This window comes from Anneissia japonica, unplaced genomic scaffold, assembly GCF_011630105.1.
Source record: "Anneissia japonica isolate Jap-2015-1 unplaced genomic scaffold, ASM1163010v1 scaffold288241_len153310_cov167, whole genome shotgun sequence".
Classification (NCBI taxonomy): domain Eukaryota; kingdom Metazoa; phylum Echinodermata; class Crinoidea; order Comatulida; family Comatulidae; genus Anneissia; species Anneissia japonica.
This window is the reverse complement of record NW_022731111.1, coordinates 31,746-44,620: the sequence shown is the minus strand read 5'-3', so window position 1 is coordinate 44,620 and position 12,875 is coordinate 31,746. Positions and strand designations below refer to the sequence as shown.

The following is a 12,875-nucleotide window of genomic DNA, read 5'->3' as shown; positions in this document are numbered from 1 at the left end:
GAACACATCGATACCAAGCGAGTTATACATAAAAATATAGCTGATTCAAAGCCTGATAACATGCAAAAGAAATTATTCCGCTAGCTGTAATGGATATCGTGCGATCGTATTTTGAAAACAAATAGGGGTTTTCCAAAGATTTGTTTGCGCGTAAAAATCGGCTCGCCGGCTTTTGACAAATCGTCTTTTCTCTGCAAATACTTCATCAATATTGTTAAAAAATGCATGTAAGTAAAGAATAAAGCCAGTTCTTTCAAGATATCTTATTTTTATTGACATACATTCACAATGAGTATTTTATTCTCTACATCAAAATCATGTCATTTCATCAAATTTCATGAATATTTCCGGACTGTGGTAACGCAAAACGGGTTTCATTGGGATACCTACTCTTAACATATTCCTACATTTTCAATAAAAAGAAATTATAATCGGTAACGCATATTTAGGTGTGGTGTGATGTCAAAAAGTGCATTGGCAGTCTGTAATGAACAGAAGCAACTACTGAATTTCCTGCAATTTTTTTTTGCTGGGAATTGTTCTTCTTGTCTATACCACAGTATAATTAAAAAGAAAATACAAATTGTGTTCACATCTAAAAATCGGGAAAATTACGATGCATAACAAACAAAAATAATAAGATTGAACTGAAGCGCCTACCAGTGGCATCCCAAGACCGAACCATTGTGTGCCCGGTGAAGCTTATTATAATAGTATTTAAACATGTTTATTATAACGGTTAATACACATGTTTAAATGTGGTAATGTTTAGGCATGTGTATTTATAGTTATAATACAAAATGAATACCCTGCTGCAAAATGGACGGTTCTAAATCGCCCACGACTCAAGCAAATGGGCTTCTCGTTTGTTCGTGACGTTGTGCACTGGCCGTGAGAGCGAGTAATCAGCTGTAGTTGATCGTATGCAACGAAGATACAGAATATCAGTTCAAATCAATTTAGCATTTGATTTTAATACATGACAAGTTATTCTCTGTTCCAACTGCCAACTAAATATTCATCGCTCAATTCGGAGGCCCTATAAAATAGAGATTTACAACTCTCTGACCCTAGATTGAAATACATCAGCTGTAAGCTGTAGAATAGCCCCTGGATAGCCGGGAATGTGAGTAAACATTGCTGTTGTACGCCACACGATCATAATATAAATAGAATAGGCTAGAAAGAATCGTATTCTTATATTTATTTAGGCCAGCATAAACACCAATACACCATGTCATTTTCAATACATATATGTATATTGAATATGACCAAAATTACCATCTTTGTTTTTTGAGAACTAATAAAATATTGATGCATCTTTCTGGCTAGTATTCTCCAAGTCACGGTTTTACGTTCGCGAAATTTGTGAAAAAAGTAAAGTAAATCCACAGACGTACAGCTACTTTCTTTTTTCATTATGGTCGGATTTTGGTTTAAAAAATTTTATGTTTTAAATAATAACATTAAATTCAGAAATTGTGTATACTTTCTGAAATTTGACCATGAGTGGAGCAGTACTGGCTGAACTGTGTCCGATTTTCTCCTACTAACAAGGTCTTGTTTACTCATTGTGAACGCTGTTTAGGCAGCATGCAGGCAATTAGCAATCAATCATCCTACCCACCAGTGACCGTTTCTTCTAAGGGGAAGAATTTTGTCATGAAGCTCAATCATAGGCTTATAACATACAAAAGATAACATAAAAAAAGAGTACTCTGCTAGCTTTATGGTCATAAACGATCCTGTTTTGAATAGAGCAATGTGGTATTTCTAAAAGTTTGTTTCTGCGTAAGATTCTGTTCTCCAGCTTTTACAGGTCATTCTTAAATATAGTTTAAAGGGCATATAATTGAAGACTATAAAGCCAATTCTTTCAATATATTTTATATTTTGTGATGAAAATTTACAATAAATAATATATATAATACTATGTATTTTTTACATCAAACTTGTGTCACTTCGTCAGATTTCACAAACAGTTTCAGAGCGTGGTAACTCAAAACTGGCTTCATTGGGATATGCAGAGTGTAAGCAAAGATATGGAGACAATTATTTCGAAGTTCCCTCTTGCCAAGAGGGGATGCAAATGCTTTGTGAAAATGAGTACGCTGCGGTACTCATTTTCATAAAGGAATACACGTAGCTGGTTGGCTTACAATATGGAAATGTTCCATGAACGCCTGGGAAGGAAGGTGCAATCACGTTCTGTTGCCTAGCAAACGTCTGTAGCATGGGGGGGGGGCTTACTGATGTACTGTGTATAGCGGGGACGATGAGGCATAGTAAGACTAGGCCTAGGCCTAAGTAGACAGTGCAATTATATGTGATAGAAAGTACCCTTTCGAAAGAAATAAATTAAAGTTAGAAAAAAATTAACTCAGTTGCAGACGTACCTTGTTCTATATTGTTTTATATTCTAACTATGCGGCTCTTGTAGCCCTAGCTATTGCAAGGCATTCATGTGTAAAGCAGTGGTGTTATTTATCCATCCCCACACATTCAAGGGGAAGTACATGTAGTTTAATATATATTTAAGGCCCTATAAAAAATATTAGTTTATCAACCCTATCTAATCTTGAAAATTATATGGGAGGGAGGCCTTTTTTTATTTTTTTTATTTATTTATTTCGAAAATCATCCAACAGCGGAAGCCAATTACAGGATGTCTTATAATACATATAAATATATAGAAAAATACAAACAAGCGAAAGATAAAGAGAAATTTACAAATATATTGCGAGAAATTACATCAAAATTACAAATTGATTAATAAAATTACAGTATGAAATGAAATAGAGAAATTTACAAGAAAATTGCACAAAATTACATCTTAAGCTAAAAATTGCAAGTTCAAAAAAATCCAGATAAGAAAATAAACAAAAAAATGCAAAACAAGTAAATGATTGATAAAATTACATTAGAAAATAGGAATAGGTAAAATTTTTTATAAAAATATTGCGAATGACATCTTAAGCTAAGAGTTGTGAAAAAAATAAAATAAAAGAATAAAAAATTAAAAATTAAAAAAAATAAAAAAATAAATAAAAATAAAAAAATAAATAAGCAGACATACAAAAGGAGACAAAACACAGATCCAACACAAGCACATAGACAAGACAAAAAAAAAATCGAAAACAAAGCAGACAAAACACAAGTCACTTAGGTATTATGGAGTAAAGATTGCGATAAGCTGTTTTTGAATGAACTAAGACTCTGGTGAAAAATATCGATCAACGTAAAATTATGAGAAAGTTTATTAAATGAGAGGGCAAGACGATGAATAAAACCATTTTTAGTGCAATTTTATATTTTTCTAAAGCCAAATATCACCCTTGGGTGGTTTGCTGGTGCATTGACATTCAAAGTAAAACATGATTGAGATAACAATACCTAACTATTTACTAAAAAATTAAAAGAATAATAATTTTTTTTTTTAAATCTAATTTTTTTTAATATCATGCAAGACATGCACACAAGGATAAGGACTAATTAGTTTTTTATTGTGCCTAATTATTACTTTTACTGTTATTAATTTTTTTAGACAGCCATACAGTGCCCTGAAGAAACAGATGCTATGATATTGCTCCAAAGTTTATTGGACGGTAATCCACAATTGGGGACAAGTGTTGAAGATATAGGGGAGGTGATGGGTTCTGTGTTTGATGCTGAACTAGATGCAAGTGAGTCATCCCCTGGGATACAGACATCAGACGTATTGGTGAGGGATATTGAGTCTAATTCCAAATCAGATGAAGGGAATCCACAATTGGATACAAGTGTTGAAGCAGAAGAGGTGATGAGTCCTGTATTTGGTGCTGAACTAGACACAAGTGAGTCATCCCCTGGAATACAGACGTCAGAAGTATTGGTGAGAGATATTGAGTCTAATTCCAAATCAGATGAAGGTAATCCACAATTGGAGACAAGTGTTGAAGATCTAGGAGAGGTGATGGGTTCTGTATTTGGTGCTGAACTAGATGCATGTGAGTCATCCCTTGTAATACAGAAAACAGCAATGCCTGCATCTGATGTAAATCACCTGATGGATCGTGTGTCTGATGTGGCCTTTCATGTAATGGAGATACAGACATCAGAAGTATTGGTAAGAGATATTGAGTCTAATTCCAAATCAAATGAAGGTGTTTCACAATTGGAGACAAATGTTAAAGATCTAGGAAAGATAATGTTTGCATCTGATATAAATCACCTGATGGATCAAGTGTCTGATGTACCCTTTCATGAAATGGGAATACAGACAGCATCAGAAGTACCAGAAAGAGATATTGTGTCTGATTCTGAATCGGATGTAAGTGAGGTCTTCCCTGTTATTCCGACAACAAGAGCAACATGTGATGAGGAGCAGATAGAAAGCCTGATAGAAGGTACAGAAGAGGACACCAGTAAATACACAGTTGACAACACTGGTGAAGACACAAGTGTAGACACAGAGGAGTGTAAACAGAAACCGTACAAGAAACCTTATAGATACTGTATATTTTGTTGGAAAATGATGTCCAAGTTATCACAGCACATAGCTCTTGTACATAAAGACAACATACGTGTGCAAAAAGCATTAAAGCTTCCAAAAGCAGAAAAGGCTGATGCATTTGACGTGTTCAAAAAAGAAGGAATTACAGATTTCAATAAACAGCAAGCCAGAATGGATTTACCAAGATATGAAAGGGAGAGGGTTGCTTCTTCATCAAAACAGGCTGGGGCATTGGTACAGTGTGGGACGTGCAAAGCATTTTTATCAAAGAAATATTTAAGAAGGCACATAAAGCAGGTGTGTCAGCCAAAATCAGAAGCCGTAGCTTGTGCTGTTTCTTTGCCTGCAAGTTTGTTGGCTCTTAATAATGATAATTGGGATGAATTTGTACAGAACATTTTATCAAAATTCAGAACTAATGACGAAGCTGGGAAAATGTGTGTCAAAGATAAAGTGTTGATGAACATTGGAAAAAGGCTATGGTCGAAACAAAAGAGGAAAGTGGATAAGGCAGTTGAGGTAAGGAAATCTGTCATGGCAGATATGCGTCGACTAGCATCACTCCATATAGCCTTCAGGAAAACTGAAGAGTCTCTTGGAGAACTCCCAGTGAAGACAGGTAATGTGTCTGATCTTCTACAAAGGACAAATTTTAGACACTTAGAAGAGGCTGTGAATGACTATACAAAGTCCGAGTTGGGCATAAAGGCAGGTTTAAAGCAGGGATTATTTTATTTACTGAAATCTGCCAGCAAAATTGTAAAGGCAACTTACCTGATGGAAGACAAAGATGTTCTTGCTGATGAGGTAGATAAATTTGTGGCTGTTTTAGATTTAAACAAAAATATAATGTTTGGCGATGCCACATACACCCTTAACAAACAAAGAGAAGAGAAATTAAGAAGGCCAAGTGCACAGCCAGAGGAAGAAGACATTAAGAAACTAAAACACCACATCATTAAAAGAATGTATGACATAGTCACAAACGATTTTGAATTCTTTGACATCCATAAGTTTGTTGAATTACGAGATTGTGTTGTAGCAAGGTTAACGTTATTTAATGCAAGACGGGGGGGTGAGCCCAGTCGACTCCTCATCAGTCACTGGACTGATGCAGAAAGAGGTGTGTGGTTAGATCAGCAGCAGGTGGACAGACTCGATCCATTAGACAAGGCATTGGCTAAAGAATTGAAGGTCGGTTACCAAACAGGGAAAGGGAAACATTTGGTACCAGTGCTCTTTCCTAAAGATGCACATATGCCTTTAAGAAAATTAATTGATCCAGATATTCGGTCAACTGCAGGAGTTTTAGAAGATAACAAATATCTGTTTCCCAGCACCAATGGCTCTATAAGCCATGTCTCTGGATGGCATTCCGTTCAGAATGTTTGTGATCGCCTCGATCTTCAAAATAAAGAGATGATTACAGCAACAAAAAATCGACACAGAGTTAGTGTGCTCTTCGCATTAATGGATGTGCCAGAGACTGAGAGGTCATACATTTACAAACATCTAGGGCATACGGCAGATACTAATGTGCACATCTACCAAGCCCCCTTGGCTGTCAAAGAAATCACTGTTGTGGGAAAGAGGCTTCAGACTATGGATACAGGTAAATTGTGGAATCTATTACTTTATTAAGTTATATTATTATACAGCATAACAAATACAACATAATTTTCATATCTTTCATATATAAACCTACCTAAGTTTCATAATAAGATATTTCTAATTGGTTTTTTTAGAGACATCAGATGTTTTTGCAAGTTCGTCATCATGTACCAGTGGTAAGTATATCCCAGTAGTATCCTGTATTTTATAATCACATGAAAATGTACTACAATCAAAATGCATGACTATATATTATGGTTATTGTCCATACTCTGTACAAGTCCATGTATGAGACATATGATAGTTAAATATTGTTTTGGGTTTATTTTAGATGAACAACTCGAACGTAGTTCCTCTTGCACCATAGAGTACCAACATTCTTCCTCAAACCCAGAAGCTAATACGGTACAAGGTTAGTATAAGTGTTGTTTGCTATTAAGTTTTTTCTAGATGTATTTTTTTAACCAAAATGTCTGTATTTTTAATCATGTTTACAGTTTCCATTAGTAAAAGCTAATATTTTTGATATTTTTTAAACATTTTTAATTGCACAACTTGAACCTATTTTGTCTTGCACTATAGTAGATTACCAGCATGCTGTCTCAAACCAGGGAGCTCCAGTAGTACAAGGTTAGTCATGAATGTTTTTTTCATCATGATGAATTAGTAAAATACATTAATTTGACCAAAATATTGTTAATACTTAACTTTATGATCATGTTTTCCTGAAAATTAATAAGTTATGGAAGTTGCTTTACAGTACAGTAGTTAAGAGGCTTGAGAAAAATAAATTTGTCATAGAAAATAATATAGTTTTTAAATTAATTATAATGATTTAAGCAGAATATTGAAGGCCAGTTTACATCAAGTCTAATTATTTTACCCAACTTTAAAATTCAGGTCGCAAGTATACAAAATGGAGTAAAGATGAAGAAAATTCTGTCTTGAAGTTCTTTTCAGCCTACATGCATGGGAAAGCTGAAAAGAGACTTCCAGGTATGAAATACTAAGAATCGGTTTGTCTAAATAATTAATTTGTGACCCGAAAGCCAAACTAAATTTTACAGTTGCGTGTACTGTACACTTTACAATTTTCTTTCTTGTTTTGCCTTCTGACAATTACGCTTTCCACAATTTTTTCTGTATAAGGCAGGATTATTTGTTAGGGTGGTGGCAACTTTATTTTCCACACGTTTATTTAGTTCTTATTGTCCCAATTACTCCTATGATTTGAGCTCTTATTGATTTGTTACTCTATACAGTATAGTATTGACAATATGCAATCACCCTGTTGTACACATACAGCAGTTTACAGTTGTTCATTTTTTTTATGTCTAATTTTTCACCATTTTCAGAAATTTCTATTTTATGTTTAGGGAGCCTCTCAAAATAAGTCGACGAGCATACCCGTGGACCACGCGTGATAAAGGGTTAAGAAACTTGATAATCTGGTCGCATCGCCAACGAGTGTTCGACGATACATAACAATTGTTGGGATTATTCCATTATGTTTAATAGGGGTCATATTACTTATTTACGTCGATGAAAACCTTTCTTGAAAAAAGCTTTTATACAACTCTTTCGAACTGACGAGCGTTCGAAAATAGATAACAATTGTTGATAGCATTCAAATGTTGAACAGGTTTATTGTTATAGTCTTTTTACTTATGGTTGCTCTGAAAAGGGCCGTTTGTTTTGAATATTTTCGGGGATTTTGATGACATCATCGTTGATACGAGGCGTACGTAAAACCGAGGGTTCGTATAACTGGGGTACATAAAAACGAGGTTCTACTGTACCTGTATATAACTTGCATTCTCCCTAAAAATTTGGCTAGTCATGAATCAGTGTCGATGACAAAATAACACAATTTTCACTGATGTTTACAATGACGGATTCACTAATTTCATTTTCCGTGAGAAACATAATAACAAATATAGCTACAGTTCTTTCTTTAAGGTGCATTCCAAAGTCCAGACCAAGTGATCAACAGAGATAGCTATTGAATCTATTGCTCACACCCATCCCACTGTTGTTTCCGTTGCATGGCACCACTAATTGCATCTGCTGTTTTGCTGTTATGTAAATATTCACGCATTCTTGTTATGAGCCATATTCTCTGGACGATTATCTTTTCTAACCACCATTCGTAATGTCCTTATATAACCTTTTTTTCTTCAAAAAGTGCCTCTTGAATTTTTAATTATTAAAATAATTTCCCATAAGAACCCCTCAATTTTCATCTATTTCCATAAACACCCCCTCAATTTCCACTCTGTTTTCATAAGCGCCCTGTTTAAATAAGCACCCTGTTTGTTTGAATAAGCGCCTCTCAGAAAGTGAAAAAAAATATTTTAAGCGCCCGGGCACTTATTCATGCGAGTACTAAAAGTCTATGTAGTTTCTCAATATAATTATAATTTCTTGTGAAAGTCATGACTTTCACAAGAGAGGGGCACTTATTCGCGCGAATACGGTATACCCTTGCGTATCTAAAATATTTGACATGGGGAACTGATGGGGGATACATATTTTTGAGTGCGGGATAGAGAATGAAGTAGGCCTAAACGGCAAACATAAGTGAAATGAGGTGATTTTTGTTAACTAATTTAGTGTAATCTCTGCTTAGTCAATTTCCAGTGTATAAATATTTCGAACACGACGGCCTTCGTGTGAGGACAACTGACAAGAAAAGAACAACAATTGTATTTCGAAATTTAAATAACAAGGGATACTGATTAAAGGCGATGCCATAAATAATTCGGAATAAACAACGATGATAATACGGGCCATTGATAAAGGCCTGAGAACCAAGAACAAAATCAACTATGAATAAATACTTTAGTATGATCCAAGTCTTTATTAAACCCCTAATGTCATATTGGTTCTAAATATCCATTTCAATAATTCTTTACGTCTATTGGAAAGGGATATAAAACTATTTTAGTGAGACTAAAATGACAAGTTATGGGAAAACCAGTGAAAATGTCAATGGATTTTATGATTATTTATGTATCGGAGGTGAAATTTACTACCGTACCGGTTTCTCCTGCACCAATTTTACATTTTTTGCGTCATAAACCTTAAAATTCTTCCTCTTCTTAATACTCTTAGGGTTTTTTTTTTAAAGATGCTAAGGCGAAACGGCGAGACAATTTATACCTTGTTTTTAGCGAATTTATTTTATAAAAAAAATTGACAGAATGTGGGACATTAAAACTACAAAATTAGGGTAAAATAATGCAAGTAATGTAATTTAAGTATTTTCAAATGTATTAATTAAACTAAACCAATTAAAAATGCTTGATAGACACTTATATGTGGCTAAATTTACATTTTATTTTCAAATTGCACGTGAAATTTACTACTGTAGTTGTTGATTATTGTTGCTATACATGACCTATTTAGTGGACTTGGAACGTCCTGCTCGATGCAGCAGAGAATGAGGTACACTGCATGCTGGTACCATGTTTTCATTGATGTGATGAAGTGTTTTTATAACTACAGTAAAGAGAAATAATTATATATTTTATGCCCGCCTTTCAGTTTATAATGTAGGTGTGGTCCACGGACCCCTTATGAAAAGAGGGGTGGAAGAGTATATACAAAAAAACAAAAAAAAAAAACAAACTTGGAGAGCACTGTACTCTAAACCAGGGTAATTTTCAAAATTAAATTCTATGTACAAGACTCCTCCCTGTGTCTATGCAAACATCACCATAACCCAGCTCAGAATTCGCACATCACATCATATTTCCTCAGAATATTCTCTGGATCCACTCTGTGCACGAGGCTGGTAGAAGCATGGAGGTTATACCTCCATGATTGTAGTTTATGGATCTAGCTATTTAAAATATCTTAATTTCCACACTCGGATACTTGGACTGGAATGCTCATAACTGAATCAATAAACAGCATATCATTGATCGCCATACCAACGAAAGAGAATGATGAACATTCCTGTCTATATTAAAAAGGTTAACATAAATATAATACAAAAAAAGCAGATGAAACTGTACTTTATAATTTTTATAAACATAGGCGAAAAATCCTTTGCCTGCACTTGGCATCTTATTACCTACTTCTGTCTTTACTCCGCGGTGGATTTGTATTGGCGGCGTACAAAGACGTTGTGATTGACCTTTTTTGCCTGGCAGCCAGTTTTGTCAAAGTTCTTAAGTCAAGACGAACATGAGTGAATTATGTCATGCAACTGGTTTAGAAACCAGTTTAGTAAAGTTCCCATATTGTCAAAGAACAAAATGTGCACCATCAAAACCAAATGGGCACCATCCTTTATGAGAGTCACATCAACTTATCAGTACTGTACGTCAGCACAGCGGCTAGCGGGGTACGCTGCAAATGATTGTCTCATCTGTCTATAGCAAAATGGAACATTCCAAGAAATAATCCTAACACGTCGCTGAGGACGGGTAATTACTGTACATGTCCAATCACTGCACGTGGTCCACAGGTATACGCGTCGACCTATTTTGAGAGGCCTCAATGAAATTGATTGATTGTGCTCAATTTATTTTGCAGGAAAAAAAGACATTCAGAGGTTTTTGCAGTGTGAACCACACTTTAGGCATGATATTCATACCATTCACACCAAGGTAATGAATGAAGTGTACAAACGTGAAAGGAGAGCCAAGGAGTTTGTTTAAGAGCATTTATTTCCTGTTAGACCATCCAATGGCAGTTGTTTGTTGTTGTTATTGTTACATTCTAAAAATTGATAATAGTAATAATAGTAAAATTTACGAATTAAATGAGACTTGCATGTAAGTTGAAAATTTGATGACAATTCTATTCCTCCCATCCTCTGGATAGTAGTGGTTACATGCTCGCCCTTTTGTGGTTTGTTTCACCCATCCCTATTTTGTGTTAGGATCGACAGTTAAATTAAATTTAATAGTAAATAGTAATCTATTTAATTCTCTAAACATTCCAATCATTGAACTATGATCAGTGTTCCTGAACTGGTATTTGAAAATGATCGTCAGTATGCATGCAAAGTCTCATTTAATTCTTAAATTCTATTCCTCCCCCCTGTGGAGGCAATGGCTCCATGAGATGTTCAAAGCCAGTGTTCTTGCACTCAAAATAAACACCCAAATGTACAATGAGCAGTGGTTTTAATACCAACACACACGGTATAAAATTAATTTGTGCTTTTGGAAACCAGGACAGGTTTGTTTTAAAACATCTCCAAATCTAATTCTAACACATTCATTTGTAAATGATATATTCCGAATGTCAATCAAGTGCAAAGCTTGAACTCTTTGTGCAGCTAATAGTGCCAATAGCATAACTGTTTTTAAAGTCATTTGTTTTAGCGAACAAGTGATATTATTCATGCTCCTTAAATGTTCAAGTACTATTTGTGGATCACAAGTGACATTGTTTTTTTGCAAAAACTAGTCTCAGCTGGAATACTCCTTTCACAAATCTCTTAATAATGTTGATTTGTCCAATTGGTTGTCCATTAAAGTAGATAAATGATGACAATGCAGACCTTATAGTGTTAATAGTACTGCAGCGGGCCCCTTTTTTGAACAGTTGTGCCATAAATTCTAGTATTTCACGCACATCTGATAGGGATCGACCTTTGCTTCAGTTGCAAATCTGAAACATTTTTCGATGCAAGTTGAATATTGCTTTTGTGTAGAATGTCGCCATGACAACATAAGAACATGGACAACCTCATTTGACAGTCCATGGTGACTGATTGCTTGCCTGTAATCTTGCAAGCTAGTACACTAAAGTCATTGTTGGTAGCTGCTGGACCGTCTTTTATGAAGAACAAAAACACAATCCATTAAACAATTAAAAGAACCATGGCTGGGTTGTCCAATAAGGGACAATCATCATTACTTGGGGTGTTTTATCCAATACAATTTTCTGAAGGATTCTTCCTATCAAGGAAGAAGGAGGAAAAATGTTGACATGACTTCCAGTTTTTTGAAAAAGCATTTACTGCTGATGCAAATGGATCTGTTTTCCAGGAGACATAATTGTCTATTTGTTTGTTAATCCTGGAAGCAAATAAATCCACCTGTCTTCCCCCACAGCTCACATAAATTTTCAAATATTGTATGATTCAATTCCCATTCTGTGTTTTCATGAGACATTCTACTGAGTTTATCAGCTTCAATATTGTGTTTGCCTTGTATATGGCTAAATGATAACCACAAATGCTTCTGGATGCATACTCCATATATTTTAGGAAATCACATCCAAATTGTGTATTTTTCCTCCTACTGTATGTTATTAATATATGTCAGCAGTTGTGTTGTCAATGCTTATTCTGATATGAACCATAGTATTGTTCTCACAAAACATTAATGTGTTCCTGGGACTCGGTCACTGACCAGAGACCACCAGTATTGGAATAATTTGACCACTAACGTTTTTCAATGTACCTCCCCAGCCTGAATTTGATGCACCACTAGTAAGGGAAATTGCGTGGGGGTTTATGATAACATTGTATTTTGCTGATGCAGTGTTTGTTATCCACCAAGATAATTCAAGTTTCATCTGTGGTGTAATTTCTCATTCACCTCAAGGTCCTTCAGGGTCTTGTTAAGGTCTGGCCCCTGTCTCTTATACACATCTAGATGTGTATAAGAGACAGGAATTGAACCCCTGGAAAAGAGGAGACCAATGTGCCAATGCATTCTGCTAACTTGAATGGTAGATCTATTTGTTTTGTTTAGGTCAGAGGTTAATTTGAGTGTTTTTTGCTTCTTACTCTCTGAAAGTGAGACCG

The 12,875-nt window shown here is 35.0% G+C and overlaps 1 protein-coding gene across 6 annotated transcripts in view; it reads left to right on the top strand.

Moving 5' to 3' along the window:
• Nucleotides 1–12,623, top strand: part of LOC117115204 — a 33,804-nt gene extending 21,181 nt beyond the window's left edge. For 5 of the 6 annotated variants that reach the window (XM_033258905.1, XM_033258906.1, XM_033258907.1 and 2 more), the window contains 6 exons: nt 3,545–6,104; nt 6,238–6,279; nt 6,435–6,515; nt 6,686–6,733; nt 7,004–7,099; nt 10,646–12,623. In XM_033258905.1, the coding sequence (XP_033114796.1) occupies nt 3,545–6,104; nt 6,238–6,279; nt 6,435–6,515; nt 6,686–6,733; nt 7,004–7,099; nt 10,646–10,770 (2,952 nt within the window). In that variant the 3' untranslated portion in view covers nt 10,771–12,623. The remainder of the gene's footprint in view (nt 1–3,544; nt 6,105–6,237; nt 6,280–6,434; nt 6,516–6,685; nt 6,734–7,003; nt 7,100–10,645) is intronic. The other variant, XM_033258908.1, reaches the window with a different exon arrangement.
• The last annotated feature ends 252 nt before the right edge of the window (nt 12,624–12,875 follow it).